The 24263-nt window shown below is 47.5% G+C and overlaps 1 protein-coding gene across 1 annotated transcript in view; it reads left to right on the top strand.

The window, feature by feature from the left end:
- POLR3E (RNA polymerase III subunit E) overlaps positions 1–24263 on the top strand; it is a 1464556-nt gene that overhangs the window by 161389 nt on the left and 1278904 nt on the right. The window contains exon 3 of the mRNA XM_069645613.1: positions 11232–11282. Within this exon, the coding sequence (XP_069501714.1) occupies positions 11232–11282 (51 nt within the window). The remainder of the gene's footprint in view (positions 1–11231; positions 11283–24263) is intronic.

Genomic DNA, 24263 nt, shown 5'->3' on the forward strand with positions numbered 1-24263 from the left:
CCTAATAAACAAATCAACATCTTTCTAAATGGGCTCTAGTAATGATCCACAAGCAGACTCAACAGCATGGCCAGGTGGCGCATCAACAGATTTGTGGACGTTTGGTAGGTAAAAAGCAGGGATCCTAGGAGACTTGGGCTTATAAAACATATATTTAGTGATTTCACGGATAGTAGTAACCAACTGACATGTGGGCTCCTTCGACTACACACTTGCCTCATATTCTTACCCGATGCAACAGACTGCAGTATAATAGAGGGCCTTAATGGGCGGGAGTGTAGGAGAAGGACATGTGCCTCTTATTGGCACCCCAGCATGATTTTCAGGGTCCTAATAGCGTTGATTGTCTTTTTCTATTTGAGAAAGGGTGTAGTGGCTATTTCTCTAGTTAAAAATAAATATGGCCACCACAGATAACTGTGAAGGGAACTACTCCTAGTCGCTTTTCCATTTCTATTTTGTCCATAGGTTTTACGAAGCAGGGAAGTGAGTGAGCGAACTGTCGTGCATGACAAAGCTGAACAGTTAAGTGCTGGGCAGGAATGCTGCTTGGGATCCAGCAGCAGGAGGGTGTGGAGGTGAGGAGGCGCGCAGGCTGGCACTGGCACCTCAAGTGGCAAGATGGTGATTTCATCCCCTTTAAGTTTTATATACTGAGCCAGCGCACCCCACCTTATGTGGAGTGCTGGGGAGATGCACTGCATCCCTTTTTTCACTTACCTGGTAACATTTTTGCTACTATTGCAATTTTACTTGAATGGCTGGTGGCAGTGGTTTTACCTCAACAACTTTTTAGTCTTATTACTGCCAGGCTGACAAATCAGCCGTGGTAATGCGCAGGCGGGTCCCCATTCTGCTAGAGTGGTGGGCTCCTTTTTCGACATTTTTAAGTATCCTTGTTGTTTTTGTGTCTCCTGCCATCCTAGGCAGAAAAGATCTTGGTTGCAGTGTTGTCTTCAGCAGGAGTCCTTGTATTACCTGCTGAGGCTCCAGAGTGTCTGAAGGCACGAAGCGAGGGAGGAGTCCTAAACTCTGCATCTTTCACCTTGCCTGAAAGGAACTAGTTGCAACTGGGGAGCTGGCTGTCCCGACTGGACATCCAGACCGCCCCTTTCTATAAACTGCAGGGAGAGTTTGCAGAAGTTGTGCTGTAGTTTCTGATTAATACTCTGATCCTGGAAGCTGCTGACAAGTCGACCACTGGAACCAAATCCGAAGTGGAAGATGAAGAAACAACTGCTGTAACCAGATCCAGTAACCGGAATCTGAAGTAACCCTTCCTTCCAATTCACCTGGGGGTCCTGAATGCGAAGACTCCTACCCAGAGGCTGGTAAGATCCACTAGTTTTAAGAAGGCCTGCAAAACGAGCCATCACTCAGTGTGCTGTGATCCTGCTGGGCTGCAAACTGCCAATACCCAGTGAGCCAATGTATGGGTCATGGTCTTCCGAAGTCCGATTCCGTCTGAAACTTAGGTCTCCTGCTGGACCGCCAGAGACACAAATGGAATCCCTGAATTCCCCTCACCAGAGTGCAGGACCGAGAGAGCGAAGAGAATCCGACCAACTATATTCGTTCTTCATCTGGTGCCTGTAAAACAGTGCCAAATCCACAGAGCCGAGAGATGCCTTGAAGAATCATTTGTTAGAAGCCTGCTCTGCCGACTGCTGTTGCAAGTGCCCATCCAGTGTCGGTTCCTTTCATCTCCAGACCAAGAATTATGTTAAGTGGGTCCTGTGCTGCTGCATTCTGGCTCCCTTGCACCTTGGCATCTGGGGCGCTCTTGCCCTCAGTGGGCCCTTCTTCACTGGCTCCCTTGCCATGTAACATTGTCCTGGCTTTCTTGCCTGCACTCCCTTTTGTCCCTCTGCCTTCTCTTGCCTCGATCTGACACCTGCGCCGCTTACAGGAGGGGGGACCTCTGTCCTTTGCTCCCTCCCCCGTGTAAGCCTTTCAAAAATGGCAATCTGCTCCATGTTGCCAAGCTTCACTTTCGCTCCGCAGTCGAACACTCTCCTGACATCTGCCACCTTTTGGAACACCTGGACATTGATGTTCTTGATCTCACTGAGACCTGGTTTACGGACAGCTCCATCACAAGTTTTGACACCCTTCTCCCTGAAGGCTACTATATTCCCTTGGAACCCAGGCCCAACAGACCAGGAGGTGGAGTTGCTGTAATCTTTCTGGAGTGGATCCCCGTTTCCACCATCCGCACACTCGTTTATTCCTCTTTCGGATGCCTGGTCTGCAGTCTGTCTCTCTCTGTCTCTCTCTGTGTCTCTCTCTATATCACTATCTCTGCCACCGGGCCCTTCCTCTTGGAATGGGCCGACCTGGCATCTTCTCTTTTCCTCCTCCTCCCACTCGCCGAACCTATGCATCTCACTCTCCAGTCTACCTTCTACCAGTCCAACGCACATTGCCGGCCACACCTTGGATGCTCTTATCTTCACAGACATTCCTCTTACCACCCCACTCTCATGGACAGATCACTCTCGTCTCTCCTTTCATTTGAAGCTTTCCTCCTCTTTTTAGCTTTGGCACACCTTGCCCTGCCTCCGACCTTTAAGGGCTTCTGACCTGTGAAAAATGTCAGTGGCTGCCTTTGCTTCCATCTACTCTCCTCCTCTTGCGGCTGGCTCCCTGATACAGCCCTCTCTAACTTTCACCTTTCCATCTCCAATACCCTTCACATCCTTGCCCCTGTCATGAGGGTCCGACTGCAGCCTGCCAAAAAGTGCAACGCTTGGTACGACTCTGACCTGGCTGACCTTAAACGCAAGTGCAGGGCAGCGGAACGTAAATGGGGATCTTCAGGCGCACCCTTGGACAAGCTGGCCCGCCGTCTTCTGCAAAGTCAATATGGACTCTGCGTCCGTTCCAAGAAAGAGTCCATATTCAAGCCTGCATCTTTACGGCATCCAACAACACGGCCGTACTTTCCAAAGTCTGTAAGGAACTGGCCAATCCTACTGCAACGTCATCCTCCACCGCACCCACCCAGGCCCTTTGCTCGGCCCTGGCCACACTTCACCACCAAAACACAGGACATCTTGTCTTCTCTCTCTCCTCTGCACCCACATGTGCACTATCATCTCCTGGGCTCCCCTCTGCCGCCACCACCACTCCCCTTCTTAGCTCCTCCCTCTCCCCTGTCACACTTGAGGAAGTCTCTAGACCAGTATGGTCTATGAAAGCTTCTTCCAAGCAGGTGGACCTCTGCCCATCCAAAATCAAGGACAACATTGACTCACTAGCTCCAGCCTTGGCACTCCTCTGCAATCGCTCCTTTGCCACTGGAGCTTGCCCCGCTTCTCTCCAGCTTTCTCTTGTGCACCCTCTGCTCAAAAAATCCTCTGCCGACACTACTATTCCGCCTAACGATCGCCTGATCTCAATCACTCCTTTCCTGGGCAAACTCCAGGAGAAGTTGGCTATCTCTCAGCTTACCCTCCACACTGAATCTGTTGGTTGTCTCCAGGGCCATCAGCCTGGCCTTGGAGCATCCAGAGGCACTGAAACTGCTCTTCTGAACACCTGTGAACTGTTATTCTTAAAGTGCACCATTTGTGTTTTTGCTTTCCCTGATCTGCTTCAGTGCATTTCTAAAACACTCTTGCAATTATTGCTTACCTATGAATTGCGGAATGCCTTTCTTAAAAGTATAATAGGTTACTTATCTTGAAATACATTGTGTCTTTCTAAACGTGTATAATTGGGTCATGCTTTCCCTGAACTTTATTGGAGCACTTCTAAAATAGTCATAAGAGTTCTTACTTGCATTAGAATTGTATTCTACACTTCTGAAAAGTGTCCTTGGTATAACTAGCTATTAGGTAGGGAATAGTTTGTGTACCAATAGGATATACTGACCTTGAAACTGTAATGTTGGGTTATGCTTTCCCTGATGTGCTTTAGAATACTCCCTCCTGAACTGCGTTTTTAAAACTAACATTGGTGTTGTAACTGTATCCATTCATAATAGAAGAAAGTTACATGTGTTGCAAGATGGTCTTGTAGCAGTTTTGGTCTAATTAAGTGGTTCTATAAATGAATTGCACTGTATATTCTGACCAATAGGGTCTACTTCCCTTGAAATGCTTCTGGTATTCTAAATGTATAACTAACCTGATCTTATTCCCAGAGAAAGGCAGATTGCTATCCTGAATAAATAATTGTTGGTTTGAGTCACCTTCCTTAAACATGCTTAATGCTCCTCTAAATAAGGTTACAGTTTGTTTTGTTTGTTTTATTCGTACTAATTTCTGAGGCTTGTGGAATCTGCTTAGATCACATGCTGTGCATAGGCCGACATCTAGTGGAAGCTGCGGAGTATTAGTTTGTTTTTTCGAAACTCGAAAATGGGCGTCGACACAGGGCGTGCCAGTAATACTATCCCTAGTGTGACGTCCACTGTACCCATGATCCCTCACGCGTCCAGTACCCTCAGATTGTTTTTTTCCGCCATACTGGTCGGAAGCATCCTGCAGAGTTCCCTGGCCTTTGCCATAATTTTGCTAAATATCGTTATTTCACCATTTTCTCCACCCCAGCGTCGAGTCACCGATCTTCGACACTCGACGCTGTCGGAGAAGAAAAAGAACCGTCGAGAGCTGCACGACAGAATTGGGCCTCGGAAGGCCTCTGGCCTCGGCCCGGGCCTTGGAAGGCCTCTGGCCTTGGCCCTGCAAGTAGGGAGAGTGGGGGTGGTACATAATCTACACTCTAAATATATATAGGCTTTTTCTTATATATTCATACACACACTAGCTTGCTGCCACAGGGTGCGTATGGAGGGTACCCCTTTCCAATTCTGCCCCAAGTGCAACCGCAAGTACCCTTGGGTTGACAGACATGCCACGTGTAACCTCTGCCATCCCGAGGCCAACTGCAGAGCGTGTAGTCGGTTTAAACCGAAAACCCTTAAGGACCGTTGGACCCACCACGCCAGGCAACTAGAGGCCATGGCAGCGGAGGGCGCCTTCAGCGATGACGTGCTTTCGGACGGCGAGGGCAACGTGGCGTTGAGAGACAGCCAAGCGCAAGTCCTCGACCTTGGAAGGTTGTCCGGCAGGGCAGCTATGGGTAAAACCCCCAGGGACACGAGCGCTACCCACACCACTTCCACCAAACACACGAAGTCCCACCGAGGCTCGACGTGCACGTCGAGTTCTCGGAAAGAGGCACACAGAGAACGGTCCACCGAATCGGTGTCCCCTGGGCGTTCTCGATCTAGATCGCCACATGACTCCAGGCAGCCATCCACTGTTGCCAAAAGTGCCTCGCTCCCTAAGGTAACGGAGGTTCGCTCGTCGGAAGACTAAGCCGACCTCGATCCCCAGGCCGCACTTCAGGAGTCGGCGCCTGCAGACCGCGTGACAGCTATTCCCGAGTCCCGACCTCCACACTCTAGAGATGGGGACACTACCCCCGAACCTCAACGCCAGACGTCGAAAAGCTCTGAAGGACCGAAAACACCGGGGAAACACTCTTCCACCAACAGGGAGGGGGAAAAACAACAGAAGAAGCATTCTCTACCTTCTTCTACATCACAGAAGCAGTCAGACAGGTCAGTCTTCTACTCCACAGAAACAGACAGACAAGTCTCAGTGTTCTGTCATTTTATCCAAGACCCCTGCACAAAGCCATAGGTCCAGTCAGGATAAAACAGGGAAACTCTCCCAGGAAAGAGTAATTCCCAGCTCTAAGGCATGGTCTAGTGACGACATACAGTGTTATGTCTAGGATGTCATCCTTGGCAGACTTCTATGCCAAGAATCCTGAGCACTTCCTCTCATATACCCCTGTCGGTGCTACACCCTCAGTATCTAGGGACCCGATACCCCCAAGTAAGAAGTCCCGGGTTGAAGCACCAACACGGTCTTCGGACCCCTTCTGTATACAGTCCTACTCTCAATATAATGAGGATCCACCTTTTATTGAGGATCCAGGTTTGGGCACGTTGGGAGACCAAACTGGGACGGGCTTCTATGGGGATGATGAGGACCAACAGGAGGACGAGGACGACCCAGAAACCTACAGGGTAGATTCCCCAGTAGACAAAGAACCCCCGGTTACCGACTCCCCTGTCGACAACCAACCTCTCCTGAATGAAGTTTTGTCCAGAGCGGCAGAACACTTCCACATTGACACCCAGGGAGCACAGGAAGAGAGGGACTTTGCCGAGGAATTAGTGGGAGAAAGGAGACCTGTTGCCCAGGTCATCCCTATCCTCAAATCTATACAAAGAAGAATAGACCTTTCCCTTGTAAATCCTAACCTCACCAGGACGGTAAACCCCAGGATCGAAAAACTATTCAGGGCAGCCCAATCAGACACGCTGTACATAAGGGGGCATCTGAAACCGGACTTCCTAGTAGTTACAAACACTCGAAAGAGGGCAGGAACGCCCCTATTATCGTCTGAAGCTCCTCCCGACAAGGAGAGCAAGAAGATTTATGGTTTGGGTAGGAAAGTAGCCTCCACTTCTGCCTACCAGGCAAAGCTTGCTAACTCCACCACCCTACTGGCGAGTTACAACTGCCACCAGTGGGAAGAAGTTGCGGCACTCGATCGACTCCACCCCAGAACCCTTAAAAAGCCAGTTGGCACGGGTTGCGTTGGAGGGAAGAGCCGTGTCCGGTTGCATCTTAAAAGCAACCTTTGATGCCGCGGATAACGCTGGCAGATTGATGGCAGAGAGCACTGTTATCAAGACATGCTTAGTTACGGCAATCTGGGTTCAAACCCGAGACCCAAGCATCGTTAATGGACAAACCGGTGGAGCCGGATCTACTGTTTGGCAAGGCGTTAGAGGACATGCTAAAATATGCCAAGGATGAGTAGAAGACTCTCAAATCCCTGTGCAAATTAACCAACAAACCCCCGAATCAGAGAGGGAATGGCAATTTTCATCACCCACGCGGCCAAAATTCCCAGAGAGGCTCCAACTATTCCCAGGGGCAGGGTACACCATGGAACAACAACCAGCAGTCTACCCAGGGTTATGGCAGGGGTAACAAAAGAGGACGTGGTAAGGGTAGAGGCAGCCCCAGTAGAGTCGGCGGCACGCCTCCCCCAAAGCAGTGACGTTCTGTTCAGGGTCCCTTCTCACGCATCCCCAGTAGGGGGGACGCATTTCCAACTTCACCCAAGCTTGAGAAGGGATCACATCAGACAGATGGTCGCTGTCCACAGTGTCCGCAGGATACTGCATAGAACTGTTAGAGCGTCCCCGAAACCACCCTCCACGACAAAAAGTACACTCATTAGACCACCAGAAGATCCTCCTCGAAGAGATCACCAATCTTCTAGCAAAGGATGCAATAGAACTCGTCCTGGGACACCAGGTAAACAAAGGTATTTATTCAACTTACTTCCTTGTGCCAAAAAAGATTTGACAATGCACCCAGTATTGGACGTGCGGCCTGCAAACAAGTATGTCAAGCCCCAAAAATTTCGTATGCCTACTCTCCAAGAGGTAATCCCCCTGCTAAAAAAAAGGGGTATTACATGGCAACATGGGCCATGAAAGATGCCTATTTTCATATTTCCATGTTCCCAGCGCACAGTAGATACTTGCACTTCAAGGTGGACAGTCAGCACTACCAGTTCAAGGTACTGCCCTTCGGGATAGCCTCGGCTCCAAGGGTATTCACGAAGGTACTGGCGGTGGCACACCTACGCAGGGAGGCAATCCCAGTGTACCCTTATCTGGACGACTGGCTCATCACGGGGGAGACCCCAGTAATTTGCAGAACAAACATTCAAAGAACGATCGACCTCCTCTTCGAATTAGGTTTCTCCATAAACGAGAAAGTCAAGTCTGCTGCCAAGCACCTCCAAACAGTTCCTAGGAGCTGTCCTAAACACTCAAGAGGGGTTGGCCTTTCCATCAGAGGAAAGAATTCGGAACATACTGCTGCAAATTCTGCAATATCAGGGTGGTCGCCAAATAACGGTACGCAAAGCAATGCGTTTGCTGGGCATGACGGCGTCATGTATTTACCTGGTCCCCCACGCGCGCCTGCGTTCCCTGCACGAATGGTTGGAGAAACAGTGGTCTCAGGCAAGTGGTCAGTGGGACGATCTAGTGGTCATTTCACCAACACTTGTACAAAGCCTCCACTGGTGAAGAGAAAATCTGTCCAAGGGAAAACCCTTTTACGATCCCGAGATACAGGCGGTAGTCACAACGGACGCATGCCTGTCAGGGTGGGGAGCACACCCATCCCCACCACACAGCTCTGGCAGTATTCAGAGCGCTTCAAGCGTTCAAGCCCTACCTATTGAACCTGTCGGTGAAGATCCGGATGGACAGAACTACAGCCATGTTTTACCTGAACAAGCAAGGAGGGACTCGTTCACCAAATCTGTCCAAGCTTGCTCAGAAAATGTTCCTGTCATCTGAACATGTTCCAGGGGATCTCAATTCTCTGGCGGATGCTTTGAGCAGAGATCCCCTCCCAGAGGAACACAAATGGTGTCTACACAGAGAAACCGTAGAAGATATCTTCTCTCAGTGGAGTTTCCCCACTATAGACCTATTTGCCACAACCGAAAACACAGTGCCCAGGATTCGCATCCAGGTTCCCCCAACCAGGCTCCCAGGGGAACGCCCTGTGGATGAACTGGTCAGGGATGTCTGCCTATGCTTTTCCACCAACACACCTCATCTCGGAAAGTGGTCAACAAGATGAACACAGAATCAATGACGTTCGTCCTAGTTGCTCCCATGTGGGCAAGACAACCGTGGTCCCCATACTTACACAGACTAGCGGTGTGCGAACCCATCAAACTCCCGGGCTGGTACAACCTACTGTCCCAGCACCAGGGTCAGAAAGTGCATCCTCAACCCAACTTGATGAACCTAGCAGCATGGCTCCTGAGGTCATAGAGTGTGGACTTCTCAATTTGCAGCAGAGATGTATGGACATCCTAAGAGAATTTAGGAAGCCAAACACGAGGCACTGCTACTTTGACAAATGGAAAAGATGTGTTATCTGGTGCCAGAATAATCAAATCAACCCAGTTGATTGCACTCCTTCCACTATTGTCACATACATGCTCCACCTGCTGGTTGGTTTTTAACTCACTAAAGGTACACCTAGCAGCTCTGTCAGCATACACCACCTCCCATAACAAGGTGTTGTGGTCGAAAGTACCAGTGGTTAAAGCCTTCATGGAAGGAGTAAAGAGACTTCACCCTCCAATTCCAAACCCACTACCAGGATGGGACCTTAATGTGGTGCTATCTAAACTCATGGGCCCCCCCCATTCGAGCCCATGCATAAGCAGTCTCAAACACCTGACTTATAAGACGGCCTTCTTAGTAGCAATTACATCTATAAGAAGGGTCAGTGAAATTCAGGCTCTGTCAGTGCAGGATCCTTTCTTTATGGTTCATAAGGATAAACTGGTTTTACGTACACACCCTAAGTTTATTTCTAAATTCCACGTGAACCAGTCCATCGAGCTTCCGGCTTTCTTCCAAGACCCACAAAGCTCGGCTGAGGTGAAACTACACACCCTAGACGTGCGTAGGGCGGTCCTATATTACGTAAACAAAACCAGACCGCTTAGGAAAACAGACCACTGTTTGTCTCCGTAGCTACAGGCAAAGAGGGAGACCGCGTCTCTAAAGGTGCCATCTCTAAGTGGATTGTTAACTGTATCCAGCTGTGTTACTCTTTCTGAAAAAACTTTGCCTTTCACGCCAAGAGCTCACTCTACAAGAGGCATTGGGGCCACTCTGGCTTTCATTGCAAATGTACCCCTTGACACCATTTGCAAGGCAGCTACTTGGAGCTTTATTCACACTTTTACTCAGCACTACTGCATTGATGACACCCATTCCAAGATAGATACTCAAGTGGGACAAGCGGTTCTAAGACATTTATTTGCTCATGACCCTTCTCACATCCCACCTCCTTCTTGCTAACACTGCTCGCTAATCTATGCACAGCATGTGCCCTAAGCAGATTCCACAAGCCTCAGAAGGGATACATTACTCACCGTAATCGTATTTCTGATGCTTGTATCTGCTTAGATTCACATGCGACGCACCCTTCCTCCCCTCTGAGAGAAGCCGCATGGATGCTTGTAGTCTTATCTATCTGCTTGGATTATCTCTACTCGCGCTACTCCTCATGCTACCTCATGTCAGAAAAAATACAATCTGAGGGTCCTGGACGCGTGAGGGATCAGGGGTACAGTGGACATCACACTAGGGATAGTATTACTGGCACGCCCTGTGTCGACGCCCATTTTCGAGTTTCGAAAAACAAACTGTAATACTCCTCAGCTTCCACTAGATGTCTGCCTATGCACAGCATGTGAATCTAAGCAGCTACAAGCATCAGACATACGATTACGGTGAGTGATGTATCCCATACTTTGGTTTGCATACCATAAGTATTGAATTGGTTTTTAATGATTGTTTTACATGCATCGACATGCATGTAAAATCATAATTTTACAATACATAGTGTTTCAGTGTTCTTTTGACCATGTGTATGCTACAGTTTCTCCGTACCAAGCTACTGCCCGCTCTCCCACCTAAGATGGGCCTGGCTGCTATGTCCACGCTACCCACATTCACAGGTGGTAAAGCCTTAAACTAAGAGTGGATGTTTTGTACTGCCTCAGGTATGGTTTTATGAAGCTCTTAGTTGGACTTGTGATGAAATAGTTGTATGCATGGACAGTCTGTTGATGGCTCTGTATAATTCATTCCCACATATGTAAGTCTATGGACGGTAACATCACACTATGCTAGCCTTTTATTTTTCATCAATCAGCTCTTTGGTGGTAGTAGAAATAATGGGTTGAAAGGTTGTAGGTCAAAGGATCGAAAATAAAGCATGGACTGGTAAAAGGATCGATTCAAAAGGATCGAATACAAAAGGGTCTTTTTTATTTTTGGGGGACCCCCCGCAAACCCACTTTTTTGTGGTAAAAACCGCTTTTTTCCAAAACTGAAACCAAAAAAAATATAAATTAAAAAAACAAAAAATGTTGACCCTTTTTGTATTCGATTCTTTTGAGTCGATCCTTTGACTTTCGATCCTTTGGCATTCGATCCTTTAACTGGACACCGAAATAATGCTTTCTTCTTACTAGACCACTGCACAAGTCATTCAAGTACCAAGGATTTGAAAATAAGGTTTCTTGAAGTTGCTTGTTTGTTTTATTTCCATATCTTGACAAATTTGCCTTTACTTTTCTAGATTGATGTTTACCTTGCCAAAAGCTTGGCAGAGAAGTTATTCCTCTTTCAGGTAAGTGCTGGATTGTATGTACCATTTGCAGCATAAATTATTAGCCAAGTAATGTAAATAGTTTGGATGGCAGTGCAGGAAATCCTATGGTAATCACCCCCGTTGCAAAACCTTTGTGTGTCTTTTGGCCTGAAGCAGTCAAATCATGCATTCTCGTCAGCATAAAATCCATTCTTCACAATGGGCTTCTTTTGAGTTCTAATCTAAGAATTATTCTCGACCTTCATGATGTATCCTGGAACTATTATTTTACAAAACTCTTAACTTTTTTAAGCACAAATTACATGGTGGTTTTTGAGAATGCTTGACACCAAGGGATCCATTTTAGATCTCTGGATACTATCTTATTTTTCCCCAATCTTTCTTTCAGTTAACAGCATGCATTTTTCATCTGTTTACTGGCTTTCATGACACTGTTTCATCCATTATTAGGAGTACGAAGCCTTGACCCCTTCAAAGAACTCCAACTTAAGATTTTACCAAGACCCATTCGCCCCTATATTAGAGTGTCTGCTTTTGTGGCCTGACTCTGCCAGTGCTATATGTGGTGAAGCAGCCAAAGTTGCACTATTAGGATGGCCATCTAAGCAGATAGGAGCGCACAAAGCTCTGCTTGCTTGATCCTTAATGAACCAGTTTACCTCACAATTGATGCTCCTGTTTTATAGTGGGCTCTGAGAACGAAAGGGGGGGTGTGTATTGGTGGCAGCCTTATTATGGGGCATGGGTGCTGTTGCTTAGAGAAGGACGCCCCCCTGCATTAGAACAAGAGATGGTATAGGAGTTGGATCTCTGCCCCTGTCAACTGTGGAAGAGTGTTTTCTCGATCCTCTCGTTGGAAGCTGGCCTGCAGTAGTGAACATCCCGGTGAGGAGACAACCCACTAACCCCCGAGTGGGAACACAGCACTGATCTAATCCAGTTTCTGTGCGAGATTTATCATGGTTGCATCATTATACTGATGCATTTTTTGGTGCGTTGAGGACCTACTGAAGAGAAGCAGGTGTTTGGGACAAGCCCATCTTCCAGCTGTATACTACCAATCTGAGCTGGCAGCTAGGACTGCACTGGGCAGCATGGCAAGAGGCAGCAAAAAGCCCCATTCTGTTGTGAAGACATTACTGGCTCCAATGGGGTCCGAGCTGTGATCTGAAAAGAAGAGACACTTGGCTAACTGGCATATTTGTGGATGTACTGCTTCTAGCTTTAACTGCCTCCTGGATTGGTTACCACACCATTTGTCCTCTCTCTTGGTCTTCCCTAATACTGCTTGGTGCAATCTTCTGAGACGCTCCTTCCTGATGACACTAATATTCATGTGAGAAGGAGACTGGGTGTTAACACTTACTGCTTAACAGTCCTTTTAACATTTCTTTCCTAGCGTTGATGCAATTTCTCATGATTGCCACCTTGAATGGATCCATCTCAACACTCCAGGACGTCTCTGCTTTGTGACTTGTGAACCTCTTCTACTGCACCCCTTTGCAGATAGTTGAATCCTTCGGTATGAGATGTTGTATTTGGGCTGAGTCAAAGGAAAATCATATCCTATATTCTATCTTTTGGCAGTGGGGAGATGTCATATATGTCTCCAGTGCAACTGTGTGTAAGTCAACTTTCTGTATGGTAGAAGATGACCAGTGGTAGGGTGAATAATGGAAGTGAGCATGCTGCGCTGGGACCAATTTACACTATGTAGATAATTAAACTACGCAAGGCGATATTGCAGAGACTCGTTCTGATCATTCCCCCAGTCTGGAGATTCTGCAGGCCATCCAGGAGTCCATGGGCGGCACTGGAACAGAGATGGGCATGATGGCCATCAATGTCTCACTGATTCGCCATGATCTTCAATGCAGAGCGATTATCAGCAGCAGTGTGATGGACCTAGAAAGTTCAGTCAAGACACTGCGGTGACCAATGGTGGGTATGCTCCCTCATACCAAGATTCTGGAAGATTGAGTTGAAGATGCAGAGGATCACTCCTGTCACTGCAATACCGGAATGGTGTACCTGCATGAGCGCAAGGCAGGACGCGATATGAAGATGTTCCTAGAAAAAATATTACTGACAGAGCAGCTAAAGTATTGCTTATGTCCACGGTTGATAGGTGCACAGGTCCTTGGCTGGGTCCATGCTTCTTGGAGCATCCCTGCACCATCATTGTTAGGATCTTCAACTATGTGGACAAGGCTGCCATCTCCTGATTTTTGGGAATGGGGGAGGGGTCGTCAGTTCAGACACAGAGAGGCCTCCCAGTTTCTCCGGATTGTACCAATGTGGTTCAAAAAGTAGAGCATGCTTTGGTGTGGCATGCACCCTTCAAAGACCTCATCTAAGGTACGTGCCACTCTATTCATTGATACTCAAAAGTGTATACAACCAAACATTTTATTTGTTTGATACTCTGGTAGATGCTGAGCAGTGGTTATAACTCCTAGGAGTTAAGAATTCATGAGTGTTGCGGCATGGGCCGTGGAGGGGTCCACCAGTCGCTGAAACAAGAAAAAGCAGTCATACGTAGGCCAAGAGATGCTTTAGTGCAGGCACTGTGGTGTTGCCCCTGTTGGATGTGATATTGGAAACACAGATGGAATCTACGGATGGGTTAGGGTAGGATGCTGGCTCCCCTCCTCCCCAAACTCCTCTGCAACAGACTCCAATTCTTGCCATGATGGAGAGACCCAGAAAGGGTAGGAATGAGATTGGTTCACAATGAGAAACCAGTTGTAGGTATTATAAGGAAGGCATGGTATCAACAGTAAGACAGACTCAAGTGACCACAGTTCAAGGGTGTTTATTGGACTTTCACAAGGGTGAGGAAAAAGCGTATCTAAACCTCAATCTACAGATGGGAGCAGGCTACAATCATCAGATAATAATAATGCAGTCCTAGTGGAGTCTTCTCAAATTAAAGAGGGCCTATACTAAAAAAAAAACTATTGCTAATCCTTAATACTAATTTACAAATAATGTGGGATGAAGTTCATGAAAAAGAAGTGTTCACAAAATGATAAGTCAGAATGATTGGGCTGTTGGCCTCCCTTCCCCACGTTTTCAACATGGGGCAAAGTGGTTCACTCAAACCAAGCACACACTCTGGCTTCTATGGCCGAGGATACAGTTCTATTTTTACAGTTCAGGACCTCCTGTGTTCAGGTCTACCTGCTTCTTGCAGGTCTCTGGACTCCGAGAGCCTGCTGTACACAAAACAACACGTAAACTATCTTTTCCTTGGATCCCCTCAGCCAGGCTCAGATCCCTTTCAAAACAATAGTTCAAAATATTCTTTCTAAGGTGGCCACCAGGGGGCGCGTAGATGCAGCAAGCCTCTACATGAGCTCCTCACCCACTGGTCCTAAAGTGGCTTGAGCCCCCACTTGGAGTGATTCCAAGGGTGTGTGTGAGCCCCCTCCCCACAAGGTATGTGAAAAAACGTCACGAATCGGACCAGCACAAGACCACTTGGTGGAGGCACACTGGAGAGGCGGCCCGCTGCTGAGAAAGTGAAAGCAACTGCAGCAACTGCAGCGACGCGTGAATTCCACTGAGCCGTTCCTGACACCCCGGCCCTGCAAAGCAACTGGGCGGGTGATGGTCGCCAAGGTATACGGACCGTGAGGCTCCCTCCCTCAGCCCAGGCATCCGCGTGGAGAGCCTGCCACCAACCCCTGGGCTGCGGCTTTAAGCCTCTGACACCAGTGACTGAGGGACGTGCCGGGAGAAGGAGTGAGTACCCCGGCGCGTGGCTAATGGGGTGCCCGTGTGAGGCTTTGTGCTCCTGGAGCACCGGTACCGAGAACGCAGCGCGCCCTCTGACAGCTGACAGCAGGGTGAGGTCCGACGGGGCAAGACCCACCCAGATGACACCCGCAGGCCTGCCTCCTGCTGACCCAGCGACCTGGACTCGGGCTGGAAAGCCATATGACGAATCCCCACGTTCCTCGCATGGTTCCCCAGCTGCTACTCTGTCGGACCTGCTCTTGAGAGGCCCCGCTTGGGAGGACTCCCAAAAGACACAGGAGCGTATCTTTAAGGAAGAGGAGGCACAGAGAGCCAATCGAGCGCGGACCGCTGTACGCGCTGGCACAATCGTAAAGTGCCGACCCCCTGAACCACAGGTAATGTGCAGTGCGTCCACGAGGCTACCACCCTGTGTAAATGTGTCCCATGATCAGGGCCCTACAGCCTTTTAAAAACCAACAGCATAAACTTGCAGAAGGCTGCCCTGTACGCACGTGTGAACCTCGGATTTAGAGCATCTGTATCCTGCCACACTGCTCAAAGACAGCCAACTGTGAGCTCTGCTTAGGAAGTCCACCGGCTGCTTAAGAGTGAGGCATCTGTGTTGAGGGTCTCAAACAATCATCGACCGATGCACCTCCTCGCAAAGGCAGTCAGTAGGACCTGACTAGAAAGCATCGCCCACGGCTTATATTGCCTGAAGGAGCGGGCGGCGGACCACCTACCCCCCTGGCCAAGGGACGTCATTAACCCAACAGGATCATCGAAGGAGGGAACCCTGCTCTCATCTGGAGGACAGAACAAGGCGATCCTCGGAGTCCAGTGGAAATAGATATAACCCATAAGGTGGCTCAGGGCCAAGGAGAGGAGACCAGGAAACTCTAATAAAGCAACCCTCAGTGCAGGGACGCACTTCGTCCCGGGACATATCGCTGGAATCATTCTGAAGATATCTGAATCGCCTATTAACCCTGCAACCAAGACTCAACTATTGTAATGTGACCATCACAGCGCACACTGGGTAAACTTGACGCAAGGGTGAGCGCCAGCACAGAAGTTATTGCACATATAATGTCATTAAAGCGGAGGCAAATGGTTGATTTCCCCACAGACTGAAGCATCCCCAAACACCGTCTCAGAACGGAGGCTAGCAACACGAATATCGTTCTGGAAGACTAAGTGGTGTGCGCCGTCCTCTGAAAGGGGCGGATAGGCTCCCAGAGTTGTAAGGAGGCTGAGTAAGCGACGACCTCAAACGACACAGAAAGCCTGTGCCGCAGGAACTCGCAGAGAAGTGGACAAACCCCACGTATCATGGTGGATGCAAACTGAGGCACACTGCAGGAGGAGACCAGAGGGTTAGGCCCCTGTTTCACAGGGCATGTGCCCTCCTCGAGGCCAAACTTCTGCGGTCAACAAGAGTCTGAGGCAATCCCTATGGGAGAACACTGTTTGTGAACTGGTGAACGCCAAGCACCGATCTCAACTGGGAGAGAGACCACCTTGAGAGAGGCTGCCTGGATCCTTTAAAACTGACCTCCTCCATAAGTGGTGCACACTTGGAAAATACAGTAATCCTCGTTGGTCCTGATCCCCACCCACCGCTGAGAAGGTTGGGCCCCCATCATTGCGGCATGTGCCCTCTTCTCCATTCAGAGAGCTACAGACCCCATCCGGCTTCAACAAGGTCTTGAAGAGACAAGATGTTGTGATGAGCACATCCCATTGACGCACTCCAGGTGAAGAACGTATGGACATTAAGGAGAAGCTCGCACCATACAGATTTTCCCCACATAGCACCAACACTGCCCCTTCCTCAGGCTCTATAATGGTGACCTCAGGGGCAGAGCCTGCTGCAACCAAGGCCGATGTGGCGGACTTGGTGAACGAGATGAAAAGCATGAGAGCAGACATAGGTGGGAAAGTTGATAAAATAACGCAGAGAATAGATAAAATGGAAGAAAGGCTGGAGGAGGTTGAGCATAACCAAACCTCCCTTTGCACATTTGAATCCCAAATGGACCAGAGGATTGCAGATATGGAAGCCAGGGAAGAAGAGTTCTGTCTGAAAATGGATGATTTGGAGAATCGGGAGCAACGTAACATATGGATCTTCGGCATCCCGGAAAGAGAAGGGGAAACCGAACAGGACCTGAAGAGGACCCTTTACAAGATCATGAAACACCTGTTTGAGGATGACTCTTATCAATGAGCCAAAAATTGACCGCATACATAGTGCCGGGGGTGCCGCAGTTGGCCCAAAGACAGTCCTAGCACGTTTCCACAACTATGCCGACAAGGCCAAGGTTCTCAAAGACCAAACGCATTACACATATCCCACTGGACACAGTGCGGATTTCGATTTACCAAGATCTGTCGTCACTCACCCTGGCCATGAGAAGGAAATGTGTCCCACTCACTAAATGGCTGAAAGAAAAAGGTGTCTGGTATTGTTGGGGATACCCATTCTCGCTTGCCTTTGAATGGGAGGGGAGTACGATTAGGCTGAGATCGGAGAGGGATATTCAGAGCTGTACGACTGATTTATTGGGCGATCAGGATGATGGAGCGAAACCGCAAGAAAGAAGGGAGGATGACAGACAATGGCGCATCAAAGGCCCGAAGACGAATACCAGGATCCAGAAAGTTTAGGAGGATGAATGCATCCCCAGAAGCGGAGTTTTGAACGCTGTTGAAATGTTAAAGGGATAGTCCAGTAAAAAATGTTACTTAAAAAATGGATCGGCAACATTAAAAAAAAAAATACTAGCACTTTTTTTTTCTTTAAACTTCCTATGTAAAATTTTGAGCTATTCAAGCTCAAAATTCGCAAAAGCAAGCACATGGGCGCATCCATTTTGTGAAATGGATGCCCGCCTGTGCTGGCTTTTGCTTTTGCGGCACTAATGAAGGAAAAGCCAGCCAGCTGTAGTAAACAAAAGCTACCGATGGGTTGCTTTTCCTTCATTGGTGCTGTACGCGGAGCACGGGGACCGGAGACCAGAGCAGGAAAGCTGCAGCTGAATCTCGGTAAGTGCTATTTATTTAAAAAAAAAAAAATGAGCACTAGCTGCGTTTTTTTTCTAAGTTTTCCGGGCTGGAGGAGCCCGGAAAACTTAGAAATAAAACCGCAGCTTTAAAAACGTTGTATTTATGTTTGCGGTCGCTTTTGAAGCGACCGCAAACATAAATACAACGTTGTGTTTGAAAACACTGCGTTTTTTCTTTCCAAGTTTCTGGAAACTTATCTAGGGATAGGTCTAACATGAGATTTAGAGAATTTATATGATGCTAATTTTCCCCACTTTCTGGCTTGTTTACATGCTGATTTGGCTAAGTGGCAGAAGCTTATGATCTACTGGATCGGGAGGCTCAATGCAGTCAAAATGGTGTGCCTCCCAAGATTTCTCTACCCATTCCAAATGCTACCGATAAGACTCCGGATGTCTTTTTTGTGGAAGTCAAAAGAGCCATTTTGAGATTCCTGGGGCAGGGACAGAAGGCAAGGATAGTTTGAGGTTCTTACTTTACCTAAGGAAAAGGGAGGGGTGGGTCTCCCCGATCTTAAAAAATATTATCAGGCCGTCCAGCTCAGGATCCTGGTCCCCCACTTGAGAGGGCAGAAAGAATTACAGTGGGTACATCTAGACAATTATAACTTGGCTCTGGCCACCGTCTTGGAATGGCTTTGGGTCCCAAGAGACAAATTAGTCTGAAGACTCCAAAATCATCCTATTCTGGGCACGATATGGGAGATCTGGAGGGAGGGGGCAGACATGCGGTGAATTACCACCTGGCCTTCCCCTTTAAGCCATTTATGGGCTCCAGGAGTCCGCGAGAAGATCCCTAATCATGAGCGGTTTCAATTGTGGTTTGATGGGGACCTCGAGAGGGTGGGGCAACTTTGGAAGGGGGGAGTTTGCCTCACGATCACCGGATTGGAAGAGGCACTTGGAATACACCCATTACCAGTCTTTTCCTTCCTACAACTTAAGGGCATCCATATGAGGAATAAATGGAGAGAGAAGATACAGAGAGACCTCACTTCCTTTGAGAAATTGCTCGACACAATAACAGTGACCAAAGGTCTGGTCTCAGCCATGTACAGAGCACTGATAGAAGCTGGGAAGGGGGTCCACTGCGGAGCTAAGATAAAGGTGGGAATCGGATTGAAATTTGGAGATAGACCCTGAATTATGGACAAGGATCTATAGGGGGGCATCGCAGGTATCAATAGCAGCCCAGTATAAATTACGCGCCATTAAGCTTCTCCATAGGTGGCAATATGATCCTCATAGGTTGTCGAAAATGTTCCTGCAAGCCCCCTGTTCTGGCGCCAATGCGGGGAGAGGGCCAATTATTGGCACATGTGGTAGGGATGTCGCCGGGTGAAAGTGTTCTGGAACGAGGTCTTGGGGTGGATTAAGCAGGTGGATGGGCTCTCCCATGAGGCAACACCTCCCAGTCTTGTTTGGATTGGAAGAATGTGAAGGTGAAATGAGTAGAATAACGGGGATAGCGGTCCCACTCCTGCTTGGTCATCAAGTTGAAAGCAGACTCCGCCCCGAGCAGGAAACAGTGGATCAATGTGGCAACGAACATCTGCACAATGAAAAGAATTACTGCCTCCCTACATGGTAAAGCTGCGCGATATGAGTTGCTGTGGGGTGATTTTGTGAATGTATATATAACCAGCGCTCCATAAGGGCCGACGGAGGGGGAGTGAAAATCAAACATGATGCAAATGTATGGCCATGCGTGTCCCAAATGGACTACCGCGATGAGCTCTCCGCCAAAGACCATTAGGGAATGCCGCCATTTATACCATGTCTAAACTATTAGGACTATAGACTGAGAATGTACTAAGCGCGAGCTATCCGTGCTGTTACTCAGAACACGAAGAACAAGGCGACAAGTGAGAAGAAACACTGTTCCGGGGGGAGAGGTAAAGACTTTGGTTTACAGTTTCAAGTTGATGTGTTTTTTGGAGGGAGGAGGGGTGAGAAGAAAGGAAACAGGTTTGATATGTTCCAAATGATACTGGTGTGTGGATTATTATGTTTTACAAAACCTAATAAAATCAAATTTGAAGAAAAAAAATATTCCTTCTTGGGTGACCCACGGTTCACCCTGGATCCCCCTCTTCTGGGCTCAGATCCCCTTATTCACTAATGTCCAAGAGTTCTTTCACGGGTGACTCACTGTAGACTCTGGATGCCCCCCAGCCGGGCTCAGATCCCTTTCTTTCGGTCAATTAGTCTCCCTCAGCGGGGCTCGTACCAATTGCAATGTACTTTGAACTATCAAAGACTTTTTTGAATGTGCATGGGATTTAGCAAGACCCGTTGCATGATCGCATCGAACTCTGTATTCCTTTTTCTCACACTCCGCATCAGTTGGATACTCTGTGCACGCTGACTTTTATCCCAAAATTCAATCACAAAGTTCAATTACTTCTTTGGTACCAATTATACTTGTATTGCTCAGCGCCATCGTCTCACATACAAAGTTGCTGCTTGCAACCTTGGTTCAAAACACAAACCAGTTTGGCATCGGTCTCGCCGACTCACCGACTGTGCTGTCTTTTCTGATGCTGCTCTGTTGTAGGAGCCAAGGATAGTACCACAGCGGCAATCGCTCCTCCCCGCCTTGGTTATCGAAGCAGGAGAGCCCCAGTACCTCCGATACACGGTGCAGGTTTGATCAGCCTTCGTTCCTGGTCTTCGGTTTCTTACTTTCCAAGGCTCATGAAATTAACTGTCTTTAGAGGTCACAGGTGCTTCCCTCCTTGCGACTCTCTGGTCTCGCCGTCTTTCTCCTTGTATTAAACTGCCATCTTGAAACTGTTTCCTCGTGTAGTTTGCCTAGCTCAGTGTGCTTTCGTGCTCCGCCTTTTATCTGTGTGGGGGAAGTGTGATGGAAGTCAGGTGTATATAATAATCCGTAATTGTAGTATGCAGGCTTTCGACTGAGTTAGTCCAAGCTCTTGCAGTGGTAAATGTGTGAGAACAGTCTGGCCTTACTGTTAGGCGGGGCCAGGGGCACACCAGCATCCAAAGAACTGTTCAGTGGTCATTACTATGAGATTGCTGTGGTGTAAAAATGTGGTGGTAATTCCAATACCACTGCTTTTCTTTTGGTGGTAATGGAATTGCTGCCTATTTTTACCTCACTGACAAATATGTTTTACTCTAAAGTGGAGGATTTACCCTCTGCAATATTTTGAAGGTGAATCCTCCACTTCATTGCCAAAAATGTACGGATTTGTATCCAGGATTAAGTCAACTAAATGCTCCAGTGCCAGTGGAGATTTATTGGCACCGAAGATGGTGATTAGCACTGACATACCACCACTTGTAATTTGCTGTTACATCTATCAGACTGATAGGCAGTAACCGTAGTAGAGTTTGGCGGTACTTCTGTAGCAATACGACCCAACTTGTAAACATTTTTTTTTATTTTTTTCTCCATAGAGATGATTAGAACAAACTCAGTAGTGGCTGCGTTATAATGAATCAAGAGGCACCCACCAGGAGAGATGCTGGTCCTTGTTAGACAACCAGAGGCCCGCTATGTACCACTAGTCCACTGAAGAACATGATCCTGTTTCAGAATGGGGATCAGAGGACCAGAAGAAGACTGCCCAGCAATCCTGGGGTCACTTTAGGTGTTGTAATTCTGTGGCTAGGCACCTGATCTGGTCTCTTGTTCCGATGGCAGCGTTCTGGGAGGTTGCAGGACCAGAATAACATCTACGATGCTGGAAGATGCAACCAACTCACAATGGCTGCAAGGCAGTCTAGAACTGACCCTTGAAGGCAAAAGAACAGCGGCTCTGGTGGACACAAAGAACTTGACACAGGCAACAGTATCAATCTGTCGAGCGGTGCGGCTCCAGGATGCCTCCTGATACAGCAATCTTAGTGTTACCCAAATGCAACACCACTCTAGTTCCAGTTCCATTAGGGTTTCCCAATCATGGTGAGAGGATCTATGCCAAAGAGCTTCATGGGGGGGGAGTGGGACCAGTAGGGTGTTATAGATGCTAAACTAACTGTGTCCGATGGTTGCAAATAAGGAATCGCTTATTAAGAGGTTTTGAGTGATCGATAGGAGAGCGCTCTGCCTTCAGATCAATAGGATGGCAGTTGCACCACAGCTTGCAGCAGAGTCCTCTGCATCCCTCTTAGTTCTCTTAGATTCCTCAGGAGCAGGTCCAGTGGTTTGCCTAAATTGCTCAGGACCCCCACCCCCGCTTTACACATCCCCAGAGCTGGGGGTTACTTCAGTTCTCTAATTACCTCAAGGGCTGCATTCAATGTTTTGCAAGATATCCAATCCTGAATGGCTAGTCAACTTTGATTCACTACGTTGCACACACACTCACAGGGATTATGGATTAAGGTGTAAAGGGTCCTGGACACCCAGAAGCTCCTTTGTGGGCTCTCTTTAGGGCCTTTAACGTACAACGTGGGAGAGGGTTCTGCTTGGAACGCCTAAGTGCATCTGTCCTTCTACATGGTCCTTACTTGTCTGTATGGGGTCCCTTCATCTCCCATCTGCTGCCTTTTCAAGGTCTTGCTTATTTGTCATTGGTGCTGACACAGATCTTTAATAATTGTTGGGACCCTGAGGCCTAGCCTGGTGGTATCCCTAAAGAACTGTGAACCAGAGATCTGATCCACGGGTTAGTTGGACCCAAACCATACTCCGAAAGTGACTACACCGTAACCCAGAGACCTGTCTTGCATCAACCAATGAGAATAGCAGTCCCCAATAAGCCTTACTTGAGCTGTTAATTTCCTTTAGCAGAGGTTGAAGCTCTGGGTGCAAACACTTTTTAAACCTCCTCTGTACCCCGTTTATTCCAAAGTCCACTGCTGCATCTATCTAGGTCTGACTTTGGGTGGTGAAACCTAAGTGTGGCCATCTTGTCTTTGTCCCAGTGGACGACAAGGATACATAGCTGCCCTTTTCCTTGAAACAGAAAAACTAAATGATCCCATAAGAGTTTTTTACTGACTGTAGGACTACTGCTACGTGAAGCCCATTGGCTCTTGCTCCTATGGAAGAACTGTACGATTTATTGCAAAGTATGCTTTCAGTATCTGAGAACTGGCTTACTTACCTTGACTATTGAAGAAATTATTTCTAGGATAATTGGTTTTATAAAGCGTTGTTCTGAATGTTGTTCTGCTTTCTCGTCCTGTAATACCCATGTAACATAGCTTAATGTCTTTTCCCAATCCCTATCTTTCGATAATTTTTGTGCCATTTCCTAACCTGTGTAACTTCTAAAGTGTGTTGTGTGTTCCAATGCGGACACCACACTGATAGTGTGCATGCATACATTGTTTTTATTCGCCTTTTAGTGTCTTTTTGACAATGGATCTTTGTAAAATAAAATGATCTTTGCACTTACCTGTGTGAACAACATTTTAATAGTCGGGGATAGTGTTTAATTGTACTCACTCAACCCATAATCTTTTAAGTCTCTGCCTAAATGCTCAATCTTATTACTAAGCGAGTAAAGACTTTTGTATCAAGCCTATGCAGGTCCACTAAGTTTGCTTTTGCAGAAGCCTACAACATTAGTGTTTCTGAAAAACCTGAACTGTAAAGAGGATGTCGAAAGTGTCGCAATAGATTTATTTCAGTAAACTTACTATAAAATCACAACATTTCACAGAAAACCAATGTCATTATACAATGCGTAGCTAGAATCCTAATAAAACACTAGGATTAATATTAAGATATATAAACAGATAAAAATTAAACAGATAATGTCACAGGAGTTCAGCCAAGTTGACATCTCCAGCTCATAACATTGAAACATACACTCCACTGAATATTAGCAGTTGCCTTAAAATGGTCCAGAACTACCTGGTCCTTTCAAAGATGAAAATCAACAGCAGACTCCACAGAATCAGAATTAATCAATGTGTGTGTTTAACAAGAATCTTTTCCTAATCGTTAGGGTTACCCTCAAGTAAGAAAGCAAAGTCATGCAATCACAGGGGTTTTTGCCATGAACGTGTACAACATGGTGTGACTACATTGCTTAAAGTTATTATTTTGCAATAGAGGAATCAAAGTCCGCCCGTGACTCTTAACATAAGCAGGACAGAAAAACAAAAAATGCAATACATCTTCAGACCTCGCCTGACAAAGTTCACAGATGGTAGTGGATTGCAAGGAAGCTGTCCATTTGCTAGTTATTGCGCTTATAGGGAGTGC

The sequence above is a fragment of the Ambystoma mexicanum genome, chromosome 2p, assembly GCF_040938575.1.
Source record: "Ambystoma mexicanum isolate Mex_15411 chromosome 2p, UKY_AmexF1_1, whole genome shotgun sequence".
Lineage (NCBI taxonomy): Eukaryota > Metazoa > Chordata > Amphibia > Caudata > Ambystomatidae > Ambystoma > Ambystoma mexicanum.